Here is a 26,538-nt window from a genome sequence, read left to right as displayed (position 1 = left end):
CTAAATAGAGTACAGGCTGACATGTCCCAGTATCCCCCAAGGGATGCTCATGGTGTTCCCTGGGGGCAACCTCTCTACACCCATTAACTCCATCTCTTATTTAATGTGGGAGTTCGGTCAAGTGGTTTAGTTTCCAAGGTTAATAACTTGTTACTGAATTCTTCGTGTGGTCCTCTCACTGTCCATTAGGTGTGGGAAAGAGAGTTTGAACATCTCGGTGGTGAGATCAATTGGTTTACAGTTTGGGCCCCCTTCACGTTGTAGTGGGATATATTACGTTATTATACTTTGTTATTTTGTGTTGTTATTGTAACAAATTCTGTTATGTTTTTTCTTTGGAAATAAAAACAATTGATAACAAAAAAAGGAATAACATATTAAATTAAACTGTGAATTTGCAGTAAATATACAATGCTAGGTTATTTTTGTATAAAAGGATCTATTAAAAGAAGGCTGTGGCAAAAAAAACATGATACAAGATAGATTAACACATATAATAGCATATCAATTACAAAGGCAGACCTAATTGCACTGATCCTTTTAGGCCTTATTCTAGATTTAGGAATGATCTGGAGCATAATGTCAAGGGACTTTAATTTGCACTCAGGATTACAAAAGGTTATGCTTTCATACATAACCTTGGCGTTAGCCTACAACTGATTAGCAATCAGTTAGAATTTAGAAATTCTAACAATCAATTTAGAAATTGGGGGGTATGCAGATATCCATAATATCCTAGTTGCTACAATCTTCACACATTAGTTGTATTGAAAATAATCTTGATATGGACAGGAATTAAATTGTTGTAATCTACTAATCTCTACATTGTTGAAAGGTTAAACATGATGACTTCAAGCTTCCACACTCACATCAGTTGTGAGAACATTGCCCAGAGGACTTCAAGTGGTTGTTTTGTACTATTTTGAGAATACTATTGTTTGTACAATTATTGTGCAACACAGTGGTGCTTGTATGAGTGCAGCTAGATCTTCCTGCAGGGAAGTAGTAGGACTACACACCTCTGATCTTCAGGGGTGATACTGTGTGAAACAGTGAGCCAGTGAATGGGCTGGAAAAATCACCGTCCTGAATCCTGTATTATAGCATAGTCTTATAGCACAAGATGGGAAAGTTTCCTCCCAGCAGGCATCTGCTAGCAGGAGGAAATCCATTCTGCTTGCTATTGCAAGGCCCAGCAGTTATCCTCACAGACCTGAACAGCAAAAACTGTAAAGGCAGTTCTCAAAATACAGAGAGCAGAGATCATAATTTAATCAAATGACAAATGAGATTATACTGCTGTAAGAAAATATGGTAGTATGCTCAGGCCCGTGTGTAAAGGCTGGGCAGAACAACCTGCTCATAACAAATAAGTAGATGTAATGTTAACTGCATTACAGTAATCACATTTAGGTTGTAAATGTAGTACACATAACCAGATTAATAGACTGAGATAAAAGATAAGAGATACATATTTTGTATCACTTTGTCATTTCCGCATCTCAGTTTTAAATCTGTGTATGTACCAGAAAAGTGAAAAAGCAGATCAAAGTATTATTATAAAAGTATAAACATATGACATTTTCTTTTTACATTTTCCTTTTCTTCATGTACGACCCTAAAAAGACCATCAATCCTTCTTGGACATGTAATAATTTACCACATGAGCTCAGATTGCTGTGAATAATGAGGAAGCTTTTATGAATATTAGCATAATCTGGTTTTTCAAAGTAAGCAAATATGTCAAAGTCAAATGGCACGTACTTAGACTAATTTTAACCATCATTTGCATGCATATGATAATTATAGTACCAAGGTCCTTGTCAAGCTATTTAGATGGCACCGAGTCTAAGAGCTAGCTCGTCATGTGTGTTGTAATATGTTAATGAAAGTTGCTGAATCTGCAATGATAGTAGTGTTGCCTGTGTGACCTTGAACTCAAGGGGATTAACAATTACTTGCATGGATAATTTGAATGTCAGTATACTCACGTGCATGCACATTTTTTGAAAGCACAAGATGTCCTGCACTGATAATTCAGGAGATAAAGTCGACAGTAAAAATAGGTGACACAAGATTAATATGCACCAATATGTTAAGAGGTGATCAGAGGTGAAAGACGCAAAAGAAAATAAAGGAAAAAAGTGTATGTCCGTTCTGTTGCTGTTGGCAAAGACAGGCTGACCCACTTACCAAGGATGTACAGCCTGACAGAGAGCGTGCATGGAGGCCAGAGAGGCCACCAAGGAGCTCCAGCCACATAATGTGTGTGTGAGTGTGCCAGCTTAGTTCTATTACTGACTTATTGCCTCTGCCTCTGTGGAGTCAAGGCAGGCTTTGAAAAGGTATGGACCTCCCATGGTACCATCAGTCAAACACACACCACACACACACACACCTTCCTTTTCCCTTTTTGTCTATCTGTAAAGCACACAGTGGGGAGAAAGCCACAGTAGAGAAACATGGAAATTGCATTGATGGGTGGCCTACAGTGGAGGCCATCCTTCCCTGAAGTCCCCCACGATGCATTTATACAGAAGCTAGCCTCCGTTCATTCCCTATAATATTGCATTAAGTGACCCTTTCACCTGCTGATCGACATGAGGACACAAAAAAAGGACAGAACTTAAATAATTTAATTAGAGGGAAAGACAATATCTACAGATTAGTCTGACACAGGTGTTGTACTGGTAGGAAAATGACTTCATTGACTCAACTACTTTTCTTGAGCATATCTACAGCGTAACATGTTTGGCTCTGCAATTTTTCAACTTGCTGAAAGGATAACAAAGCCAAAGAGTGCACATCTGTTTCGCATATTGAAATGAAGAGCGACTTTTACATCGTTTTTAACAGATAATCGATAGATTCTATATTGTTGTATATTCAAAATTCTTTAACTAAGCTGTATTTAAAGCTGCACTTAGCAGCTTTACAGATTGTTGGCTCCATGTGGCTGTGAAAGATAACATTGTAAATTTTCATCACCACTTGAATGTTATTTGACATACAGTATGTAACTTGATGAAACTGTGGATCTTCTGTAGTTAGTCACTGTCCGCAATGACAAAAAATGTATCTGGTTCAACTGTTTTTGGTAAATCTGGTTTTCTCTCAGTGGAGTGCAGGCTCAGTGGTGCTTAGGAAATGGTTTTGTGTTTCACTCTGTTTCAGCCCCATACATTATTGATTTGGGAAAACACTGTGATGAATGTACAGCATCTCCAGCCTCTGTTTTGACCAGGATCTGTTATTTGGTCTGAAAAACAAAAAAACAGGTTTTATTGTGTAAAACATTGCTGCTTTAGCAAATCAATGTGGGAAAACTACAAATGTATACAGCACTGACTCTATAAGTGTAACATATAATCATCTACTTGTTTTCGCAGGCAAAACCAACACTTAAAAACCAAAACAATTTAGCACATTTTTTAAAATTGATTTGTGTCTGAAATTGAATCATGTGGTAGTTAAGAATGGAAGTTCATCCCGTAAGACAGTAGGCCTCTGAGGATGCATATCTCACTGCTGCATGTACCAGCAATCATCTGGACCAACTGGGGACACGGTGGCTTACCTCAGCAGAGGCTTGGTGGAAAAGCAGACAGCGGCACAGAGAGGAACGTGTCAAACAGAGGTGAACTGTAAACACAGATGGGTACAAATATGTTCCATTTATAAAAAACAAAACAAAACAAAAAAACATTCCCCCAACAAATGTATCAAAATACATAAACAAGCACTTGCAACAGTGAACCCATTCAGTTACTCTGTCAAAATACATAATAAAATATTTCATAGCATAAAATCATGAAATAAGATCAGAGGACTGCACAATAACATAGGTCAGTATGTTATGAAATACATTTTTCTTCTTCAAAAGCATCACATTATTGCACCAGATCAGCCACAAAGAGATTGTGCAAAAAAGTAATATATTACAAAATCTAATATACAGAAAATGTGTGTTTCTTCCCTTGGTGCTCATGAAAGTAAAGAAAATAAAATAAAGGTATGCAGCAGAGAGAGGGAGCGAAAAAAGGAGATTATGTATTGTGCCTCCAAGGAGAGGACAGAAAAGTTAGGCAGATGAGAAAAAAGATTATAAGGTGTGGAATGAGAGAAGTGGAGGTGAGAGACAAGGAGTGGGAGAAGATGAGGTGAGAAATGAAGTGTGAGCCAGTCAACGTGGGAAAGAGGAGGGGGGGGGGGGGGGGGTGAGGAAGGAGGGGATGTGATATGATGTGATGGGGATCTCACATTTCTGCTTTTTTAAAATCCTGAGACCATGGGAGGACATGGCTTCCCCAGCTCTTACCAGATCTGCCATCAAGGGAGACTCATGAAGACTGACAGATGAAGTAAGTAGTCGCGTAATGCAATTATTCAGCAGCTGTTCTCATGGCTGTACCTCTTACTTCTTCTGATTCTCTGGTCTGAGAAAGATTTGATTTCTAAGGAGGGTCTAACTGGGGCAGAACACAGAGACAAACACTCTAATTAATAGATAATTACAAGGCTTTATAATTCATCAAAGTCCTGCATAGTCTCCAGAGTTTCAATACAGATAAAACATTAGAGTCCTCAGTTCAATCAACCTCAGCCTTGCAGTATTTTCTCCTCCACATTTGAAGGGTTTTTCATGTTTCTGTCCTCATTCTGGGTATAAATGGAGGTGGTGGTGGTGGTTGTGAAACAGGGAAGCCCCTCTCTCTCGCTGCTGCAGCTGATATGCTCTGGTGGGACTGTATCTATTATGCATACATATTGCCTACCGCTACATCTTCATATTTATGACACACCAGTCATGCTGGATGTCTCCAGAAACCTTCACTGGATCCAAGTCAACCTGAAGAGCAGAATCATTTGAAGTGGCAAAGTCAGATTAAAGATGTTGGAAAAGTATAGCAAAGTAAAGACTGGTCTTCTGTGTGTGTTTGTATGTTTTTTCATGTGTTGGTCCACATGAATGCTTTACCTGCACGGCCACTGTTTGTTTATCTCTTTGTCTCCACCCAGCTCGCAGAGATCATCATCAGGCTCAAACAATAACAGAGTGCCACAGCCAGATGATCTTCAGCCATATTTCTCCCTCTCCCCTTGCTTTTTGTCTGTCTCCACCATCCCTCTCTCCGTTGCCGGGGTTACAGCAGGACCTGATGCAGTCAGGCTTTGTTCTACAGATGGCCCTGTCCTTGCTCTTCCTCTCTGTCATGTGCAGCTGCACTCTTGCAGTGATATCTAATAGTTATGCTAATATGAGCAGTTGATTAATTAGTCCACACACTCAGGTGCTTTGTCCATATGGGCCTCCTCTTCATTTGTGGATATTTGGATTATAGCCCCCCTGTGTGCTTTTCCTGTTTATGTATGTGTGGATAGGAAGAGGATGTGGGATAGGTCACTGGCTGAGAAACAGGAAGATACTGCTCGTAAAAATGAAGTGATTAGAATCTGGAGCCAATTTATCATATACAGTAGATTACTAGTGGATTTAATTAGTTGTATATGGAGTAATAAAGAGTCATGACTATGGTTGCCATTGCATCTCAGAATAGCATATCAGGCTAGTGTATTAGCAGTAACAATTACGATAATAATAAGAATAGCTTTTCTCATTGAAAAAAAAAATGTAAAGGTTACAAATGCAGATATTACTATGTAAATCACCCATGAAGTCAACATATAAAATACACTCCGAATACTGTTCCCTTGTTAATAAAAGATGTCTGACTTTCTCTTTGATTCTCTGACATTAGTCCTCCTGTCATTCCCTAAGTCCTCTCCTGGGGAATATAACCAGAGACACACTTAAACTTTCTCTGCAGCTCAAGGGAGACGTGACGAAGCAACATTTACATCCAGAGCCTCACTGACAGGATGTTTCAGCACCATCCTGTCACATCCTCCACGGAAGTTTCCCCTTCATACAATGAAGCCTGTCTTTGAGATTTATATGTTCACACATGCTCAAACGTATCATTACCATTTGATCCTTTTCCCTCCTGTGAGTGGCTTTATCTTTGAACCTATGATGCAAAACCACATAAAGCAATAGTACAGTTTGTAACAGCTGTTAGACTCACTGTGAAGATAAGAAAAAACCCTCCAAGAACACCTTATGAGGAAAAAAACTTAAGAAACCCTTGTTGGGCTGGTTCAAAGATGATCCTCCTCCAAGATGGCTGCATGTAAACAGATGCCAGAACAAAACAAAAACTGGGCTGTAGCATAGCTTAATTAGATAAAAAGGAAATAAATAAGCTTCCTTTTTATAAGCTAAACATCGAGTAAAACAGATGCTCCATTAGAGCAGCTGTGGCAAAAGGTGGTTGGTGGTAAACAGTCAAATGTGAGTATTTCCTGATGAGATCAAACAGCAAATTTTTAGTCACTAATGCACATGTAGTCTACTTGTGGGGTAAGAGCCATCAACCACACATAAATGCTGACCTGTAGACGTTGGGACAGGTTGCCGGATACGTGATCCACATGCTTGGTTTTCTCTTAAAGACATTAACTTCACCCTTTTCCAGGAACTGTGTGAATGGAGACTGCTGTGCATCCCTTACAGAAGATCCAAACCAGCCCATTTTCTCAAGTGCAACCAGATGTCCATGACCTCAGCCAGCTGAGCTGTTCTTCCTGCAAAAATGACCCATTTCCCCCTCACATGTTCTCTGGGCCTGTTTCAATGCCTTTCACACAGCCACATTCCAGTTTCAGGCATTCAAGTGCAATGTGCAAGGTAGCCTAATTTCGTAGGTTAATAAGGGAGTTGGGGTGGTCCTATATTTAACATGGAGAGTGGAAACCACATTAAAAGGCCCTTTGGCTGTCCCTGAGCTGTTTCCCTGTGGACCAACTGGCCCTTTTAATACAAGACAGCTTCAATGTGGCCTCAATAGGAAAACAGGCTCTTCACACAGAGAGTTGTCAAAAATTAAACTCTCAGCCCCAGAATAGGACTCTGACTGTGACTGCAGCCTTTAACTAATTTCAATTTCTTCCCCTTGTATCTATTAGATTGTTCGTTTTATGTTTCTGACAACCAGAGGGTTGTGCTTCCAGTACTGGGTTGAACAGATCTCAGTTCAGTTTCAATGCATTTTTGGAACCAATGTCACTGAAATTTTAATCTTAATAAAAGTAGCAATACCACAATGTATAAACACTCCATTACAAGTAACAGCCCTGCATTCAAAATATTACATAGGTATGATCAACAAAATGTACTTACCATATCAAATGTATTTATTATGTCCATTACATGATGATTTAAGGGCTACACTATTTAATCAAATTTCCTTAATTTCTGATTATTTTTTCTGGATGAATGATTACAAAAAAACTTGAGCTGTGTTTCAGGAAGGGAATCTTTTTTGTAGCTTATTTTATTTGTAGATCTCGTTACAGAAGCTTTTTTTTTTTTTTTTTTGCAATGTAATGTAAGAAGGTGTTGTTCTTGTCTATTTTTGACAAATGTTTCACTACTGCAGCTGTTTTGGTATCCTGTCAGTCCATGTGGGCTGACACAATAAATAAATAAAAAATATATGAATAAATAACTATTATGCAAGAGAATGGCCTTTGTCAGAGTTACATTATCATACAACAATAAAGGTTATTATTATTAAGTCACATTTAAGCAGCATTTTAATATTGGATCATGTCAAGTTGAAGCTAATTTTAACAATGTTATATACTGTTTAATCTGTAACAATGCATTGTATTTCATAAACTCTTTAAATCTTTATCTAAAAAGTAACTAATCAAAACAGCTGACAATAAATTCAGTGGGATAAAAAGTACAATATTTCCCCTTGATATGTAGTGAGGTAGAAGTGTAAAGTGGTGGGAAATTAAAGTCCTCAATTAAAATACAAGTGCCTCTAAATTGTAATTAAGTATGGTACTTGTGTAAATGTGATAACTTACAAATTGCTGGTTAACAATAATTTGACATTCTAATGAGTAGGTCTAAATTATGAGGGAATGTATGAACAACAAGTTAAATAGCTAACATGATTTTGGGTTCAGTTAGAGTCTATTGGAAAGATATTAAAGTTTTTGGACTGCATCTAAAAGTTAAAAGAATATTTGTCTGTGTCTCTGGAGACTCGCTTCCCATCCATTTTCTAAATGCAAAAACCACAATTGGTGCCCCCCTGTGGTAGTATCTAAAAAGTAACTGCAGCATTACATTGTGGTCTAGGTTGGGATAAAGGTTAGCAGTTGTCATCACAGTTAAGGTAAACCTGTACTATCCTTACAAGTACAGTGCAAATACAACACTAGTTTTTTGTGTGAGGGTGGGACTCTATTTGTCAGGTTGGGTATTGACATACATTGGCCATGTTAATAGGGGACTTCTCAGATTAGTCCGGTCATTCAATGTTTGTTTAATTTAATCTGGAGGAAGCAGATGTTCATGAGCGCCTAACACAGTCATCTCTCACAATTAGCCCAAGGTCCCTTTCCTCCTTTCCTCCCTTCCTCCTTTTGGTGTTGTGTTCCCTCCACTTGTTGATATGTGGTCTGAGTGTGTGTGTTTGTGTGTTTGTGTGTGCATGCCTTACTGTGATGTACAGAGTATGAAAGTAAAACACACTTTTTTCAAGGTGGACCCCATCTGTGAAAGACATCAGAGGAGCTGACTAAAAGTGAGCTGCTGGAGGTTTTATGACAGATTTGGTATGTTCTTTGTTGAGCAGATTCAAGTCAACTTTCAGGCTTCCTCTTTCTCATTTTATTCTAAGCTCACATATCCACCACCATCCACCCACTTACACCCACCCACACACACACACACAGGGGTGCATACACAAGTGTTTGGCATTAACAATATTATATTTGAAGACTTTCTACTGACTACATTTATCCCCAGACCCAGAGCAGCCCTTTGTAGAAGTGAGGACCAGCACAAATGTCCTCACCTTGGGGGATTGTCCTCATTTCCTCTGACCTTGTAAGGAAGTTTTAGACTCATTTATAATGGGAGATCCCCTCAAACCTCTAACTTTCCCCTACTTGCATTGCATCCCGTGTAGGTGGTGCTTCACTGACCACACAGGTACTCAAATTCACAGTTGGCAAAAATTCTGAATAAAGAAGGAGGCCGCATATAGGTCAACATTTGTTTATTTGTGAATGATCTAATTTCATCACCAATGTTCTCATTTTAAAATGATCAAGAAATCTGGCACATCTTAAACCACTGAAGGCCAGCAACTGAGGGGTTTCTTTAGTTAGTCTGTCCCTACATGTGAATTTTTTTGTGTGGATGTTGAGGAAAAACATGCTCCCATTCTACAAAAAAGTGGAACTGTCATACAGGAAGCAGCCAAGAGAAAACACTTGTAACCCAAAACACTGAATGTCCAGATTAAGGTATGGATAGTGTTTAAAGGTTAAAATCTCATCAGTTGGCAGGTTGGAGTTTTAAACATTTCTAGGTGGCAGAGCAACTCTGGAGGCAAAATAATGATATTATTGAGTTGAACCTTAATGAGTGGTGCTATTTTTTTCCCCGAGCAGTAGCTATTGACTTGGCAATACAATGCAGAAATACAAATAGAAATAACAATGACTTTTTGGGACCACTTAATAATATGGCACCCTTTTATAATGCTTTATAGATCAGTTATAATCCATGAATAAGAACAACCTTTGAGTTGTTAGGCAGTGTTAGGCTCTTTGGGTTTATAAACCCTTTATAAAGGGTGCCATATAAGAAAGTGTTTTCCCCAGTTAATACATGACCACAGAATGTATGATCGGCTTGGCTAACTAGTGGAGATCACCAATTGCAGCCAATGGCCAGACTTCATAATATCGATTGCCATCTGTATGACCTCTTGTCTTTTACTAGGTTTTATTGTATTTGCTGAAGTGCTTTGGATCCTCGGATATGAACCAACCAATGAGATTGTTTCTGCCTGCAGAAAGCTTTACCTCAGAAATATAAAAAGATTCTTAGTTTGTGGTAGTTTTCATTGGTTTTTCATTTCAGCACCTCGGACAGCAGCCCCCTGGGGTTCACAAATTCCCCGTGACTGGACAGTGAATTTTGAAAACCAAACTAGTATTGGATAATCTGTAGAGACAGGCGGATCAGAAACTGATTTCTAAAACAATGTATTAATCTATTTGATACTTCACCAGACTATCTGCCTGTGATGAATCATTGTTATTCATTTTTATAAGTTTCGTCTTGTATTAATGATGACATCTTTGGTCACTTGTCAAGTGGCAAAAATGCCTGGTCATTTTTGGCAGCGAATATCATTAAATTCATTCCATATGTTTGTAAAGTAGGATAAACATCACCAATGAGCAAAGCGGAGCTTGTAATCTGTGCGAACAAAAACTCGTCACGTTTCAGGTGAGAAAAACGGGAATCTCTCTCTCTCTCTCTCTCACTCTCTCTCTCTCTCTCTCCCTCTCTCTTTGTCTCTCTCTGTGATGCTCCTGTATTTGCCCTTTTGATATTCACCATATTAGTCCTTAAATATTATATGGGGTTAGTGTCTATGTGTGCCCACGATACCATGATCATTATTATGTCTATATGACATATAGGACGTGGTAGTTCATTCATTCTTTTTCATATTGCTCTTATGTGAGCAACACATTTTCTCTTACACCGACCTGTTCGATCTTTTTCTTCTCTTTCCCTTTTCCATCCCTGCCCTCCCTTTTTGTTCCTCTTCACTTGAACACGTACCATCGCCACTTTCCCCTGGGACGCAGGGATCAAACACTTCAGCTTTCAGGTGGGATGGCAATCATTCCAACAAGATTTCTTTGTGCGTAATTAAGAAAGTAACGATAGTATTATGAACTGTATTCCACCTCCATTCAATTGTGCCATGGCACACCCAAATTCGTTTTTTGAATGAACTAAAGCTGTAACAAAAGGTAATGCTGGTGCGTCTGCCCTGGAAAAATTAGGCTCTGACATATTTATGAGTAGCCCATTTGAAAATGTCCTGTCTGTGGGCAATGACCTTGTTTAAAAATGAGATTGTTTGGACTCTCCTAAGTGTGTGTGTGCATGAGCGCGTGTCTACAAGACGGAGAGAGGGGCAAAGCAAGGCGGGCACGCCCAAACGATGGTGTTGAATGACGCTCGTCTGTTGCTTCTTGTGTACATCGGTGCGTCCTGCGATTGGAGGAAGACGGGAAAGGTACCCAGCGCTGGCGCGCTGTGGGCGGGTGAAAGGCCTGTTTATAAACCCAGATCTTCGCCGTGGGCGGGAACAGCAACGATAGAGAGTGAAAGTGAAGAGCAGGAAGAGAGAGAGAGAGACGGTGGAGGAGACTAGGCTGTGGCGGCGGCTGTGGTTGACCGGGGTTCGCGGAGGGGGCGAGGCGGCCGCCCCTGTATGCGTCTTCATCCGCGCATGGACGACCACCTCAGCCTCCTACAATCACCCCCGCCGAGCGCAACCAAAACCCGGGGCGACAACCTGGTGAACCACGGATACACCGAGACAGAGGCCGACGTGATGACGGTTGTGGCGTGTGACAACATGCTGGAAGAGTCTGCGGCTCTCCCGGGCCACCACTCTCTGGACCGTTATGAACCGGATCACGAATGCTGCGAGAGGGTGGTTATCAACATCTCAGGGTTACGCTTCGAGACACAACTCAAGACTCTCTCGCAGTTTCCAGAGACGTTGCTGGGGGACCCCAAGAAGAGAATGAGGTACTTTGATCCTCTCAGGAACGAGTACTTTTTCGATCGGAACCGACCCAGTTTTGATGCCATTCTGTATTACTACCAGTCTGGTGGGCGCATCAGAAGACCCGTAAACGTGCCCATTGACATTTTTTCTGAGGAGATCCGCTTCTATGAGCTGGGTGAGGAGGCTATGGAGAAGTTCAGAGAGGATGAGGGCTTCATAAAGGAGGAGGAACGGCCTTTGCCAGATAATGAATTTCAAAGACAGGTGTGGCTGCTTTTTGAATACCCAGAGAGCTCGGGTCCCGCCCGGGGCATAGCGATAGTGTCTGTCCTGGTCATTCTCATCTCCATTGTCATCTTCTGCTTAGAGACATTGCCGGAGTTCAGGGACGAGAATAGGGATCCGATAACTATTGCGCCTGTGATAAATGGCACACTCCCATATTTCATCAGCCCCTTCTCTGACCCATTCTTCGTGGTGGAGACGTTGTGTATCATCTGGTTCTCCTTCGAGCTGCTGGTGCGCTTCTTTGCATGCCCGAGTAAAGCCACGTTCTCAAAAAACATTATGAACATTATTGACATCGTGGCCATCATCCCCTATTTCATCACCCTGGGTACAGAGCTGGCAGAGAGGCAAGGAAATGGACAGCAGGCCATGTCATTAGCCATTCTGCGCGTAATTAGGCTTGTTCGGGTGTTTCGCATCTTCAAACTCTCGCGTCACTCCAAGGGGCTTCAGATTTTAGGACAGACTCTAAAGGCCAGTATGCGTGAACTGGGCCTGCTCATCTTCTTCCTATTCATCGGTGTCATCCTCTTCTCCAGTGCTGTCTACTTTGCTGAGGCAGACGACCCAGATTCGGGTTTCAACAGCATCCCGGACGCATTCTGGTGGGCTGTTGTCACCATGACCACCGTGGGCTACGGGGACATGCACCCCGTGACAATCGGGGGGAAGATTGTGGGGTCTCTGTGCGCAATCGCCGGTGTGCTGACCATTGCTCTGCCTGTACCTGTCATTGTCTCCAATTTCAACTACTTCTACCACAGAGAGACTGAGGGCGAGGAGCAGGCACAATACCTGCACGTGGGCAGCTGTCAGCCTCTGGCAGACACAGAGGAGCTGAGGAAGACTCGCTCCTCATCCTCACTCAGCAAGAGCGAGTATATGGTGATAGAGGAACATGGGATCAACAGCGCGTTCAAACAGCAGCCCAACTTCCCCACCAACACACAGAACAACTCGCAGAATTGTGTGAACATAAACAAAAAGATTTTCACCGACGTGTAGCCAGTATTAGTCTCATGGCCCTGAACACAGGAAATGGGTGATGTGTCAACACACAGCTGGTTCTGTTGTTGCGCACCAGTGTGTTGAAGCAGTGGTAGATCAGATTAAGAAAAAAAGGAATAAAGAGAGAGAGAAAAAGAAAGAGCAAACCCTGTCTGTTCAGAGACGCTGCTTTGTGCTCCATTCAAAGAATCAGGATTTTTCATTTCAGTGATCTGAATTCATAATTCTCTTCCATTCGCGCCTGGAGAGAAAGAGCTCCTTAAAGTATTAGGCCTGCTATTCCTTTCTGAGTGGGGGAATTGACCTGTTGTGCATTGTGCAATAGCCAGTATATTATCACAACAGGTAGAAATAGACGCTTTATAACTGTGAAAGATGACTGCAAATGTATGCTATACTCGAAGGACACTCACATTGTATTAACATGCGTTATGAGTCGTGATTCGTCAGTCATAGCCTGTGTATAATATTCAGAATCATTTAAATATGTGTGTGTGTTTAAACACATGTAATGTATTAAAAACACAGTTCAGCATATATTATCTCAATTAGACCGTTCTGTGCTCTGCCTTTATTGTGCGTTAAAGTCTAGTCCAAATGCTACTGTCTTTAAAATCAATCCCCTATAATTCCTTGATATTAACTGTCCTGGTAGCTATTTAATGCGTAAACGGCACCATGTAAACACAGGGGCCAGCCGTCTGTCAGTGTGTCATTATCGACGCAAGACACACGTGAGAGAGGAGCAACACAGAGCTCTTTCACGCACACATACAGCGATCAAAGATGGAGCGCGCTTTTCTTTGGATGCCTCAAATATAGCCCGCTGTGATGCAGTCTCCATGGCGACGGTCGTTTCCTCGGTAACCCCAGTCACCGTTGCCATGGCTCCTCTGTTTCCACAGTAACCTCCCAGATGGCTTGGAAGCTATATTGAAGATTATCATCTAAATAGCTTGTCTCCAGTCTGTAATAAGACTGTTTTGTCATCACGTGCGCATCACTCTGCGTGCGTAAAATACAAGCCAAAGCATGCCAGCGCCACTATCGCCAATCAACGAGCCCACTCAGTGATTTACATTGACCCAAAGACAAATTGGAGTAAGGAGGTCTGTTATTAAATTGCCACCATGTACTGCCCCCCCAAAAAAACGAACCAGGCTCAACTGGTGCTAAACCCGAGAAGCGGAAGGAGAGGCAGAGCATAAGGAATTATGAATGGACTGGGAGCACATTGTGTCTGGCTGTCCTGAGTGCGCTACTGCGGGCTATCAGCAGAGGCTGCTGTTCTCCCACTGATAACATTGGTAAGTTCTGAGCACTGTCGTGCCCGTCTCCTTGTGAATTACTCTTTTGCCTGTAGCCATGAGACCAGCGTTTTTACTGTTTGTAGATTTACATAAGTGTTTTATAGACCTGTCAATTCAGGCAGAGCCGATATTGACTTGATTCCCAATCTAGAGAATTACTCTCAAGAGAATGCACCTTATTGAAATGACATGACCTCGACTCTCAGGTGCAGACCAAAACACTGTAGTACAAATATGCGTTTTATAGCTAGTTTTGTTTCTTTTTCTTTCTTTCTTTCTCTCTTTTAGTTTTTCATGTTAATCCTTAACAATACAGTGATGTCTAACCAGCTGCAGATGTGTACATGTTTACATCTCCATCATCCTGACTGTGTACATTATATAGGTTCATGTAGTGTTCCCAGGTTGTCTTTCACCTTCAGCTGACTTTGTCTATAAAATGAGGCATGAAATGGGCACCTACAGCGTGCCCACCCTGCGTGTCTCAGCGCTGCCCCCAGGTGGCCACCATCCCCTACTAACAGAACAGGTGGCTTTGTGACCTCTGTCTTCTTTTGCCAATGACAACACAGAGACACAGAGGTCAAATAACCTTTAGACTATGGTTTGATACTTGTATCACTATTGGATACTTTACTGTTTCTTACCTCTGCTTTGTCAAATGAATACACAAGAGAGTATTTTCTTTTGTGCAGGTTTTATTATGTATTGTATGAGCTAAAAAAACAATATATTATAATTTGTTTATATTAGTGTGTGAATTGGGTTGAAAATTCTCTCGGCCACAGTGTGAGCCACCACCTCGCCTTTTTTCTTGCACCACAGTCTTCTCTTTGAAACTGCTGCACTTCTATCACTGCAGATTAACTGTATGCCTAAATTTATGTTCAGTGTCCTCCCTGAATGTGATTATTCTAACTGAAACAGAGACGATGGTGCGAAGGACATAAGAAATTTAAAAGACAGGATGGGGAATCTATCAAGCAACCATGTGTGTGCACTTGCATTTGTATGGTACTAGAGTAATAATACTTACGCCTCTCCAGTCATGGTTGAGTGATAACAAGGTCATTCTCATTAGCCAGCTTATCCTGAAGGCAAAGTGGGAGGTCCCACAGAATGACCTCTTCATCGATTATTCCTTTCCATGTTGACCCTTGACCTTGACTTCATATTTTTAAGTGAAAACCTCCATACTGGTCATCAGTTAAATGGCTTGCTCATTTCTCAGGTCGAACAAAAAGCTCCAACGAGGAGAAACACTGGTCTATTGATCAGAGATATATTATCCAGGAGACAAGAGCTACTTGTTTGTCATCTAATAAGATTGGTCAGTCTGGAAGCTATTCTCATGGGAATTGGCAGGATGGATTGGAAAAGAGACAAAAACACTGACATAATACATTACCATGCATACTCATCTTTTCAATTCTTATTCTGTCCACCTCTCCTGATGTGCATCTCCACAGCTCACTTGAGTTTCACACTTTTTTCTCCTTACATTTGCTCTTGTTTCTTTAAATTTACTGTAGTGTAGGCATTTAGCTTGTACAGAGTACTTTGCAGTAATTGAGTTTCTCTCCTCTCCTCTTGAGCTGACAGTGTTTACAGTTTGATTTTTGCATGAATGGTAATGAGACAGCGGGGAGAAGCGGAGCAGCCTTGTGTTGTCAACAAGACCACTGAGCTGTGTGATGGGTCTGGCCGCACTGTCCGACTCTAACAATTGTGCTTGTTCTTTTCCCTACCCTCCTCCTCCTCCCCTTTTACTCTCTCAGGTGAAAGCTGTTCCATTTTTCTTCTCAGACCTCCTGGAACCCCCGATGACCCCAATCAGACAGCCTCCCATACAGGTTAATAGACTATATTTGATAAGGAGAGTCAATATGACATGACTGAACTTCAATTAACATTCACTGAAAATCACTGATAACGGTTTTCTCATTATTAAAGGATAGGTTCACAATTTTTTAAAGTCCGTCTTAAAACAACAGTCCCATATGAACACTGAAAGATGTTTTGCTCACTGTAATCATTCATCCTGTTTATTCTGGCTATTGCAGTTTTTCTCAATCGCTTACACACTATGACTGGGACAGTTAACTAAAAATCCTAAACCATGACGCCATCTACCAAAAGACAGACCCATTTCCAAAAACTATAAACACCATTCCCGTTTTCACTCATGTGCTCAAATGTGCTCATTTAGAAATCACTGGCATTCAATATCATTAACTCAAGTCATCACAGCTGGAACCCAATTAACCCAACCCAATTCTGCAGGTGGAAACACTAAGAGTCAAAACTGTTCACACACCAATCAGAAGCTCAGGATAGATAGATAAAAGGGCCATGGGTCATTTCACTTGATTTGGAACAATGGATCCACAAACAATGGATTCTATTGGTTTATACTGGTAAATACATGAAAATGATTTTACTGTATTCATGTAAAGAATACAGTTCATCATGTAAAGAAGTTGTTCTAGGGGGAAAATCATAAGCACCATGATTCATTGCAGTTACAGGTTTTTACTGTAGTGTTTTGAATTGATCTCACCAGTGTGTAACCAGCTATTTTGTAGTGTGTATGTGTGTGTATTTGATGGCTTTTGTGTCATTTCTGAAGGCAAAGTTTGGTTTAGATGTAAGATTACATGGTTTTGAGTGGAGAGTTTGGTTTTGACATGGAAATTTGAAGTTAGTGAAGATGAGTGTGCAGTTAAACAAGAGTTTTGGGAAATGGAGCATAATTTCAAGAAATGCGTCTTAGCAATCAAGAAAAACTGTAAAAGATAACTTTCAGCCATCTGAGTGAGACAAATGAAGTGGATATCTTCCAAAGTTACATTTGTTTTAGTATAAAATTCCCTCTTTGTGTTTCCTCGGACAGTGTCTCCATATTGAGCTGCAGCAGAAGTATAGTAACAAAAAGAGGGAATTTGGTACAAAAAAGACGATAACGTTGAAAGACATCTGGTTGATTTGACTAAGGAGGTTTCCTCCATACGGTAATAACGGTAATGGTAATAAAAATCTATTTGAGCTTGAATATTGCTTTAAAACAGACTTAAAAAATTGTGAACTTACAGTATCTGATAAAGATTAATAGCACATTAACCTGCAGTGACCCTTTTTTCTCCTTAGGGATGCTATAACTCTGGTCTTCCTGTTGGGCCAGATGGGCCAAAGTTAAGAATTGAGACAGAACTCCCACTGGATCAATTTTTCTTCCCCTTGCCCTCTTCCTCCTGACTGGTGTCTTCAAACCTGGACTTCTAAAAAGATGTGCCTAGCAGTTCTCCCCCTCCAGTGGATCACCACTCAATCCAAAATTCAGGAAATGCAAGAATTAACAAAAATAACAGTTGTAAATACTCCACTTATGGTTTTGTAGCCGCAGTTTTATGACTGCTTCTGTTCTGGAGTTAACGCACTGTGAGTGGATCACAGGATCAAATGTGATTCAGGCAGTGACAGAATTCAGCTGGAACTGTGTTACGGACTCTGACATTTCACCATACTGCTTTCTCTATGAAATTCAAAAGGACAGATTCAGGAAATAGCCAGCAGTTTTGTAAAGCACATTTAATTCCTGGGATTTACAAGGATTTCTACATTCTGTATTCATGTTTCTGGGAACTGATATTCCATTACGGACAATAACTGACAAACAGCTTTTGCTTCCAGTCAAAAGTGGCAAAAACTGAGGCCGGTCGTGATTTGCTGATATGAAACTGTGATACAAATCAAAGACTGTTAGCCATATGCCTTTGTTAGCCCTGTGCGCTCTGTATTGCTAATATGTGAAACACACACATATGTACATACATGTGCTGGTTGCTGCTATTCCCCTGACCTACACATGGAGAACAATACAAAGGCATGCACACAAACACAGACACACGCACACGTATACGCAAGCCTGTGGAAGGCTCTCTTTTTTTTCCCAGAGTGCACTGGTGTTTTTTGGGATGGGGCAGAATGTTGTCAGGGGAAGACTGTGTATGTCAGTATTTGTTCTGTGTTATTCTGTGCTGTCTTAAACATGACTCATATAAAGAGATTATGAGTTGTACTGTCTTTATTTGACAGGAGCTGCAGCCTGCTTTCACTCAATTATCTAGAAAATGTTACTCACTTATGTCTTGGGGAATATCTAGGTCTATTATAGACCTTATTATCTATTCTGTGTACAGTCAGTATGTTTCAATCATGTCAACTATGACCAGAGTGGGTTGAAACAACATAACCCATGTGGTTTGTGTGCAGTTAATCCTCTTCTCTTATTCACTCCAATATGTTGTTATTCATTAAAAGCAACCTATTCCATTTTAATCATTAACATGATAAATTGTTTACAGTAAGCCATTAGATCAGGTGGTTCCAGTACTCATACAATATATGATCTGTGGTTTTGCACATGATAAAAGAAATAGTGACACATTTTTAATGGTTTAATCATTCAATATTGTCCTCATTTCCTGAGTAAATTGGAGCATTAGTATCCAGAAAATGCTGTTGACATACAGGAAATATCACTGATTAACAAGTGTTTCCCATGTAGAGACTGTGACAGTGAGTCTTTTAGTAGGGAAACCACACTGACTCGCAGCCCTTTAGACAGCTGGTGACAGAGAAACACACACACTTGTACAGCAGAAATCTCTACTGTAGTTCTGAAGAGACAGAACAAAGGAACCTCTCTGTAAAAGGATAACCAAGCCAGTGGAAAACTTCATCATCTCTCTGCCGGGGAGATAAATATTAACATTCTAGCAGAGGTTTACAGCCATCACACTGTCATGCTGTGCAAGAGCAAGTGTGCTTTATTGCTCCAGTGAGCCCACCAGCTTGCAAATAACTCTGCCATCTCCCTCGGCTTTTGTGTGGCCGTGAGTATCAAACTATGTGATGCATAGATGGAATGTGAAGATGTAATTCTAGATTAAATACTCCCCAGTACAGCACAATTATGGACAAATCTATCCTACACTGTTTTCTGGCTCTTTTCCTGATATTTTCTTTTTCTCTCTCTTTGGTTTTTATTGTTAAACAGGTTAATGAAAGGTACACAACCGCCTTCAAGATCACAAAAAAAAGTACCTGCATATGATGTCATGAAAGCTCACCACCAGCCATGTCGCTACAATAGGAAATCTCCATAGCAACAAGGGAGGGTTGTTGGTAAGATAAAGAGAATGACCATACAGACCAGATACAGCCCTCTGCAGGTGCATTGGAGGGATCACCACTTAAGCTGTTTGTATCAGTGTCAACTGCTGCAGCGTTAACACACACACAGCCTCTGAGAGGGCAGGGGTTGGCCGTGTATCATCTGTGTCTGTGTGTGTTTATGGGTATTGTATATGTGTGTCTCTGGCAGAGGAACAGCGTACTGCCCTACAGGCAGACTGGGTCTCACCATGCAGGGACTCCATTTGACAGCAGGTCTAAGTGGAGTTAAGACAATGCCAGCAGAGATATTATGGAGCCAAATGCCAACAACAGCTAATGAGGAAAGTGTGATGGAATGACTTTAAAGTGCTAAACAAGGCACATTAAAAAAGACCTGCGTTTCAGCATCTTTAAATGAATTTAGCTTCTTAACATGTTGTTTTAATTATGTTCCTGACATACATAACAAAAGATAGCAATAAGATAAAACCATTAATCTCTGGGCTACACTGTATGCTGTAAACATAGGCCTACTATATGAACATGCACACATATATATTGATTCACTCATTCGTGTAATGACATATTTTCATAGATTTAATCATTTAGAACTGCCAGCTTCACACATTCAACCTTTTGTACATGTGATTTACTTTTTTTCTTAGGACTTTTCAATTGTGTGATATTTCCACATTCACCAGCAGAGCCACAGTATTGGCAGCGCAAGCATATATTGTTGCTAAGGATGATGATGCTGTTGCTAGTGCTCCCACAAAAATGAGATTATTCCTGGATGCTTATTGGCTGATCAGTTCCAGTTTTCAGCCACAGGCGTAGAAGACAAGGCGGGACTCCCATCCAGATATATGCTCTATATGCAAAGACACACACACACACACACACACACACACACACACACACACACACACACACACACACACACAAGACAGTCTCAGACATACACATACACACACTCAATGCAAACAAACACATTGAAAATAATATATGCAGCATAGTTCAGACCCAGATGTTAAGATGCATTTTGTTTTTTCTAGCTGGTGGAAGGGGTGATCTGCTGCCAGTCATCTCCATTTATGCTGTCAAAACAAACAGACAGATGGCAGAGAGGGTTATAGTACAAAACAGAGGGAGAGAGAGATGCTGCTGTGCTCTACTGGATGACTCATCACTCTGTCACTGTGACCTTTATCTGCTACCCTCTCCACCGTTATTGTTCCATCCCTCCCCTTCATTTTCATTTTCTGCACACCTTTAACTACATTTCCTGCTGACTATGTTACTCCCCTGACTCCCTCTCCCAGTCATCTTCTTCTTTGTGACATATATCTGCTCTTTCCGACCTAATTTCAACCATTTCCTCTTTTGTTTCGTATCATTGCTCTGGAGTCAGGTGTTGTCTTCCCCCAGGGATTAATGCTGGGTCTGACACAATATTACCACATGTTCCCAAAAGTCGCTGTCACATGAGTCACAGAGAGAGAGAGAGAGAGAGAGATTGGTAGCTGATGCTTGTGGCTGTCAGGCTGTGGCTCGTATACATTAACTGTTGAGTTGATTGAACTGACCAGACAGCCAGCACTTTACCGCTGCCTGCATTGTGGGAAGAGAACGTTTGCTAGGGGAGATTTCCCTCAGTGTCACTGCACATTCAGTGGATGTGTAAGCAAAGAGATCTTTGTATATAATGTATATTTAATATGAATTCTGCCATATATACGTACTCATGCAGTATTAACATCTTTAATATACTCACAAGTTTCCTCTTTTAGCTAAGCCACACATCCAGGGCAGTTAGGCTCTCATTGATTTTTCCTTGTTTTCTTAGGCTGAGAAAACAGCAGAAAGTGAAACCACATCCAGAATCAATAGCGGAGTACTATACTCCTGGTAAGAACACCATGAAAGCAATGATCATCAACAGCCTGGCTGCTCTCAACAGGCAGGTAGAGAACTTCCAAGGGCAATCTATAAATACAGAGGGACCCCAGTGGGAGACATACAGAGAAAGAGAGAGGAGTGAGGGGAGAAAATGTAGGGGGAAAAAAAGGATGAGGGGTCAATGTAAGCTGATGTTGTAATTAAGTTACTTAGCTGGTTGTCATCGAGGAGGAGGCTCCCTCCTTGAATCCAATGCCTGTTGTAGGAGCACTATTTTAATAAATGTCATAATGAATTAAGAAGAGAAAGAGGGATTTCATTTGTTCATAGTGAAATGAAAGGTTATGATGGCATTTGGAACTGTCGCTCAGGGAGAAACTAAATTGTAATTTAGCCATATGAGGTGTGTAACAACGCAGGTGTCATCATTAATGCCACTTTATGCATGAGTATGCACTTGGTTAAGTTTCCCCATTCTCCATTTAAGTTGTATACAGTTTGATAAAAAATCAAAAGATCAACTAGGAAGCACATGCAGCTAGTGTGACACTATCCAAGCATGTGTGCGTGTGTATGTTAGCATATCAATTTTTCTTACACATATGTTTTTACTTTACAGAAACATGTGCAGTTAGGGTTAGGATTAGGGTAACCCTAACCCTAACCCTAACCCTATGGTACAACTTTTTTGCATGCACATGTTGTGTATTACATCCGTGTGTGTGTGTGTGTGTGTGTGTGTGTGTGTGTGTGTGTGTGTGTGTGTGTGTGTGTATTGTAGCTTGTAAATGAGTGATCACCTGCTGCAGCACCAGTAGAGGTCATCCAGGACAAAGCTCCTCCCCTGCAGTCTGCTGTCATAAGTTGGATCAACGCCCTCTTCTCTCACTCTCCTTTTCCCTCTCTCTCTTCTACATGTCTTGCTGCATAGAAAAGGGTGGAGATTTTAGGTGTGCAGTAGGTCTGCTGACTCACACACTGATACATAAACATGCTGATCGCACTCACAATAAATCTCAATGGAGCCATTTATGTGGGTCCTCTCTTGGATTGCAGAGAAATTCATGAATGTAAATGATCAGAAGTTTATTTATTCTCTCAGTAAATTTATTGAATGTGCACAAGTGGGCATGGTGCACACTCCCTGTACTTTCCTGTCCTGACCATCATTATTTGATCTACAACAAATATCTGTTTTCTTGTCCACAGCTCAAACAAAACTCAGGCCACAAATACATTTCTGTCTAGACATACTCAACCTCCCCCTGAGTCTGGGGCCCTTGCCCAGTCACTACAGTGCACCAGCTGGCAAAAGCAAAAATTGCCAAATACATTTTTAAAAAGATGTTTAATACAGTAAAAAACACTACTCTGCAGCAACAATGCTCACACACGGTTACTGCAGCCATGTGGGGTCATTAGTTGGAAAACATTCTTAAGTTCCTCCACGAGGTTCCATCTGGTCTGCTTGGCTGAACATAAAACAGAATCAATGGTTCCATCCTGCTGAGACTTGGCACAACCTGAATACAAGAAGGAACTGGAGACAGAATTTAGGATCTAAAATGGTTGGAGGGTTAATGGCCCTCAAAACAGCTGATCAGCTTCCAGTAAAACTATTTCTACAAGACAGAGTATACTGCAAATGGCTTGAGTTAGAGAGATTAGTTTATTAACATCAACTGTATCTCGCACAGATTATGTTCATATGCAGCTTTTTTTGAGTTATTTAAAGTTTCCATCTAATCAAAAAAATGTTTTTCATCTTGCCACTTTACCTGGATGTTTGAGCTTCACTGTGCAGAATGGTGTATGTGCAGAATTTGACACCGGAAGGCTGTTCTCATATTCATTGCTGTGCTAACCTTAAATCTGATTTAAAGGCATGTACATGAGTGCGATTTGTGACATCACAACTAGTTTGAAGCCAATGGGCCAGTATGCAACTTATACAAATTTGATGTGGAAACTTGAAGCCTCCAGTGCTCCAGTTAAAATTATGAAATGAAAAATATTTGCAAATTCATATATTCTGGATTTTTCAGTGAGGGAGCAGAAGCAGAATTCATTTTGAGGATTTTAACAAGGTAATTGAACCTTTGAGGAAAAGCCATTTCAGAAACAAATCAGTATTCACTTTAGTCAAGCACTTTGGTCAACACCTGTTCTTTTTAAATGTGCTCTATAAATAAATTTTACTTTGACTTTTGACTTTATCCAAAGCATATTTTTATATTTCTTAATACATGCCTGGAGGGGATCTTTAAATATGTTTTTGGCAAAATCCGAAGCTGAACATTTTCTTCAGTGTATCCAACAGAATATTTTTATTGCATGTATCTGCCAAAAAATCCCTGTGGCATGGCAGCTGTAAAGGGATTTTTCGGGAATCGTAAGGTTATAGAATGGTTTAGAGTGTGCAACTAAAACCAGTTGGTTGAGGTCAGGGATTTTTTTTTTTTCAACTCAATTTTATTTATATAGAGTCAAATCATAACAAAAGTTATCTCAGGGCACTTTCCACATAGAGCAGGTCAAGACCGTACTCTATAATTTATAGAAACCCAACAAGGAAAAACTCCCCTTTAACAGGAAGAAACCTCAAGGAGAACCGGGCTCTACGTGGATGGCCATTTGCCTTGACCATCATAAGAATGTTCATTCATATGAGGACTGACTTTTAATATGAGATGTGATGTGAATGTTGCCACCATATGAAAATTGTTAATGCAGAATAGCTGCAAGAATGAAATGAAACTACATTTAATACAGTATATGACCCACACTTCCACCAATCCCAGCAAACTCAATCCCATATATCCCATTCTCTAAGTGCCCTTTTCTCCATCCTGTTACTAAAATTGTGTTATAGATAATTGTTGAGAATGTGGTGGTGGATGATGAATCATTGCACTACTGACACCCAGCATTGGATATTGGTGGCCGGGCTCTCAACTGCCCTCCATTTAATATTGGTCCCTCTTCATTTACATTCTTGGACGATGAGGATTTAAGAGTTCCTGGCCATCAATCAGCCTGCTTATGTGAGAGTGTCAATACCTCCTCATTGAGACCTTCAGCCAGAGTGGAAAACTGCTTATCAGCTCTGTGCAAAGTGAGCCACTGCTGTGGTCCCTGTGGTCCCATATCATCATCTTAATCAGTATTTTGACACTTTGATTGGAGTAAGATTGCATATCATGTTGAACCTGTCCTTGGGCAGTACAGAATGGCAGAGCAAGGAGAATGTATGGGGGAGGACGTGCAGTATTCCTCATGTATTCTCTGGAGAGTTGTGGAGTCTCTTTTTCTTTCATGTGCAATTCCCGCTCTCTGCCTGAAGACATATCTGGGTTTTCACCTGTCCCACTTTGAAGCAGTGGAGGAAAGCAGGGCAGGGAATAATCATTGGACTCTCCAGCATTAATTCCATAATTTTTAGTTTATGATTGCATTAAGAGCTGTTAGCATCAGTCTTGTGTGTGTGTGTGTGTGTGAATTTGTGCCTGCATGTGCTTAATTGGTCTGGGCAATAATTAGTGGACTGTGATACAGTAAACAGGTCTGTAAATAATCAGAGCATCATCAATGGCTCGACAAATTATACTGTGTAGAAGCCTGCCTCTACATTCTGCAAATGTTAAGGACCTCACAGGGGGATTTTTCCTGTTAAATGGCTTTCTTTTGGGGAGATTTCCTTATCCAAATTGAGAGTCTAGGGATAAAGTGTGTAAAGGCTGTAAAGCCCCCTGAGGCAAATTTGTTATTTGTGATATTGAACTATATAAAATACTTCAAAGCTACTCATAATATGTTTTAGCAGATAGTGTCATATTTGTGCAAACATAAAGCACAAACACATACAATATTGGAGAATGATGTTTAAATTACTCAATTTGTTACTGTTCTCTTAGCTCAGACGAGTTGACCTGGGACTTTGGTGTTCTGTTCACACAATGATTACAGGTATTGTATCATGTAGGCCTATGTTGCCAATTATAGATGCATCAGGGGAAAATGGCAGGCTGCAAAGAATATTTTAGGGGTATTTGTTATCAGTTTATATTTCTAAACATTTTGTTTGTAAGTATTCTCACATGAGATGAGTATGTTTGGCTGAAACCCGTTTCCACTTTGTGGTGGGCGATGCTTCCCCTTTAATGTGGAGCAGTGAGGACAGGAGTGTCGGGAAAGGGGGAGCGTAGAGGGATGGGGCGAGGCGCGCAAGAAGCTCTTAGTATGCGCTGCGATGCCCAACTGCAGCCCACGCAGCTCAACTATGGTGAATTATGGTGAAATATGAGAGACATGGGAAGAGCCGGCAGCTCAAAAACAGTTGGTCGTGATGAGATGACACAGCCGCTGGACATATTAGTCAAATAAGGGAAGAAGGACAGATATGATGGAATGGACTCACGACCTCTAGGCACCTTTTAAGAGGAGACAAACTGGATACAAATACATGCGTCTGCGCACCAAGAGAATCAGGGTGAATTCCTGCATGCCATTATCTGAAATTATTCTGTAGTCCAACAGATAATGCTATGTTGCTTTGTTTAGTGCATGGAGTATATTGTGACTGTCGATGATCCACACAGGAGAGGGTTGCAAATGGCTTGAGCATGTCTGGCACCTGCCACTCCAAACTAACTCACTCGCACTTATCAATCAACTACAACACTGCCATTTAATCTTTAAATACCCCAGTGCATGAACTTGGCTGCTTTGACACATATTTTCTGAGAAAAAATGTTTTTCACCTTTTAAAAACGCCATCAGAGGACGTGTTATTCCATGGAATGGGTTGTGAACATAAGCCTCCATTTGTTACTAATGTGCATCATTGGTGTATTCATATGGATATTCCCTATTAGAAAAAAGATGGTGGAACTTACGTGGAGATGAAATAAAAATTAACATTTTAACGAGTTAAAAAGCACAGATGAAAAAAAACATAATGGTGGAATACGGACCTGTTTGGGATCAAACAGGTGATTTCGCCTTTGATGAAATCTGCCGATGTATGGGCGCTTCCGACTAGAAATACTGACAGCAGCGCCTCCCGCAACCTCCCTTCTTTAAGTCTGCAGATATCAGGCTAGAGGATTACCTTTGCTGTTATTGACAGCGGCGGCATATTGTTCTGAAGTGGGGGCGTCACATTT

At 40.8% G+C, this 26,538-nt stretch overlaps 1 protein-coding gene and 1 long non-coding RNA gene across 2 annotated transcripts; one reads left to right on the top strand and one right to left on the bottom strand.

Moving 5' to 3' along the window:
- The first annotated feature begins 11,259 nt into the window (after window positions 1–11,259).
- On the top strand, window positions 11,260–17,459 carry LOC121895456 (potassium voltage-gated channel subfamily A member 3). The gene is made up of 3 exons (XM_042408616.1): window positions 11,260–14,293; window positions 16,075–16,149; window positions 17,444–17,459. Exon 1 carries the CDS (start codon window positions 11,388–11,390, stop codon window positions 12,981–12,983), a length of 1,596 nt encoding a protein of 531 aa, XP_042264550.1. The 5' UTR covers window positions 11,260–11,387; the 3' UTR covers window positions 12,984–14,293; window positions 16,075–16,149; window positions 17,444–17,459.
- Window positions 17,460–20,403: 2,944 nt separating this feature from the next.
- LOC121895493 lies at window positions 20,404–26,431 on the bottom strand. The gene is made up of 4 exons (XR_006095783.1): window positions 26,347–26,431; window positions 22,174–22,296; window positions 21,249–21,321; window positions 20,404–20,571 (listed from the first exon to the last, which is right to left on the bottom strand). It is a non-coding gene; the product is annotated as an uncharacterized LOC121895493 (long non-coding RNA).
- Between the last annotated feature and the right edge of the window lie 107 nt (window positions 26,432–26,538).

The sequence above is a fragment of the Thunnus maccoyii genome, chromosome 4 (assembly GCF_910596095.1).
Source record: "Thunnus maccoyii chromosome 4, fThuMac1.1, whole genome shotgun sequence".
NCBI classification, from domain to species: Eukaryota; Metazoa; Chordata; class Actinopteri; order Scombriformes; family Scombridae; genus Thunnus; species Thunnus maccoyii.
The sequence above is the reverse complement of the archived record's forward strand: the minus strand, read 5'-3'. Positions and strand labels throughout refer to the sequence as shown.

What these genes read in the sequence shown, in the direction of transcription:
- LOC121895456 (XM_042408616.1), top strand. Translation starts at nt 11,388, where the DNA reads ATGCGTCTTCATCCGCGCATGGACGACCACCTCAGCCTCCTACAATCA.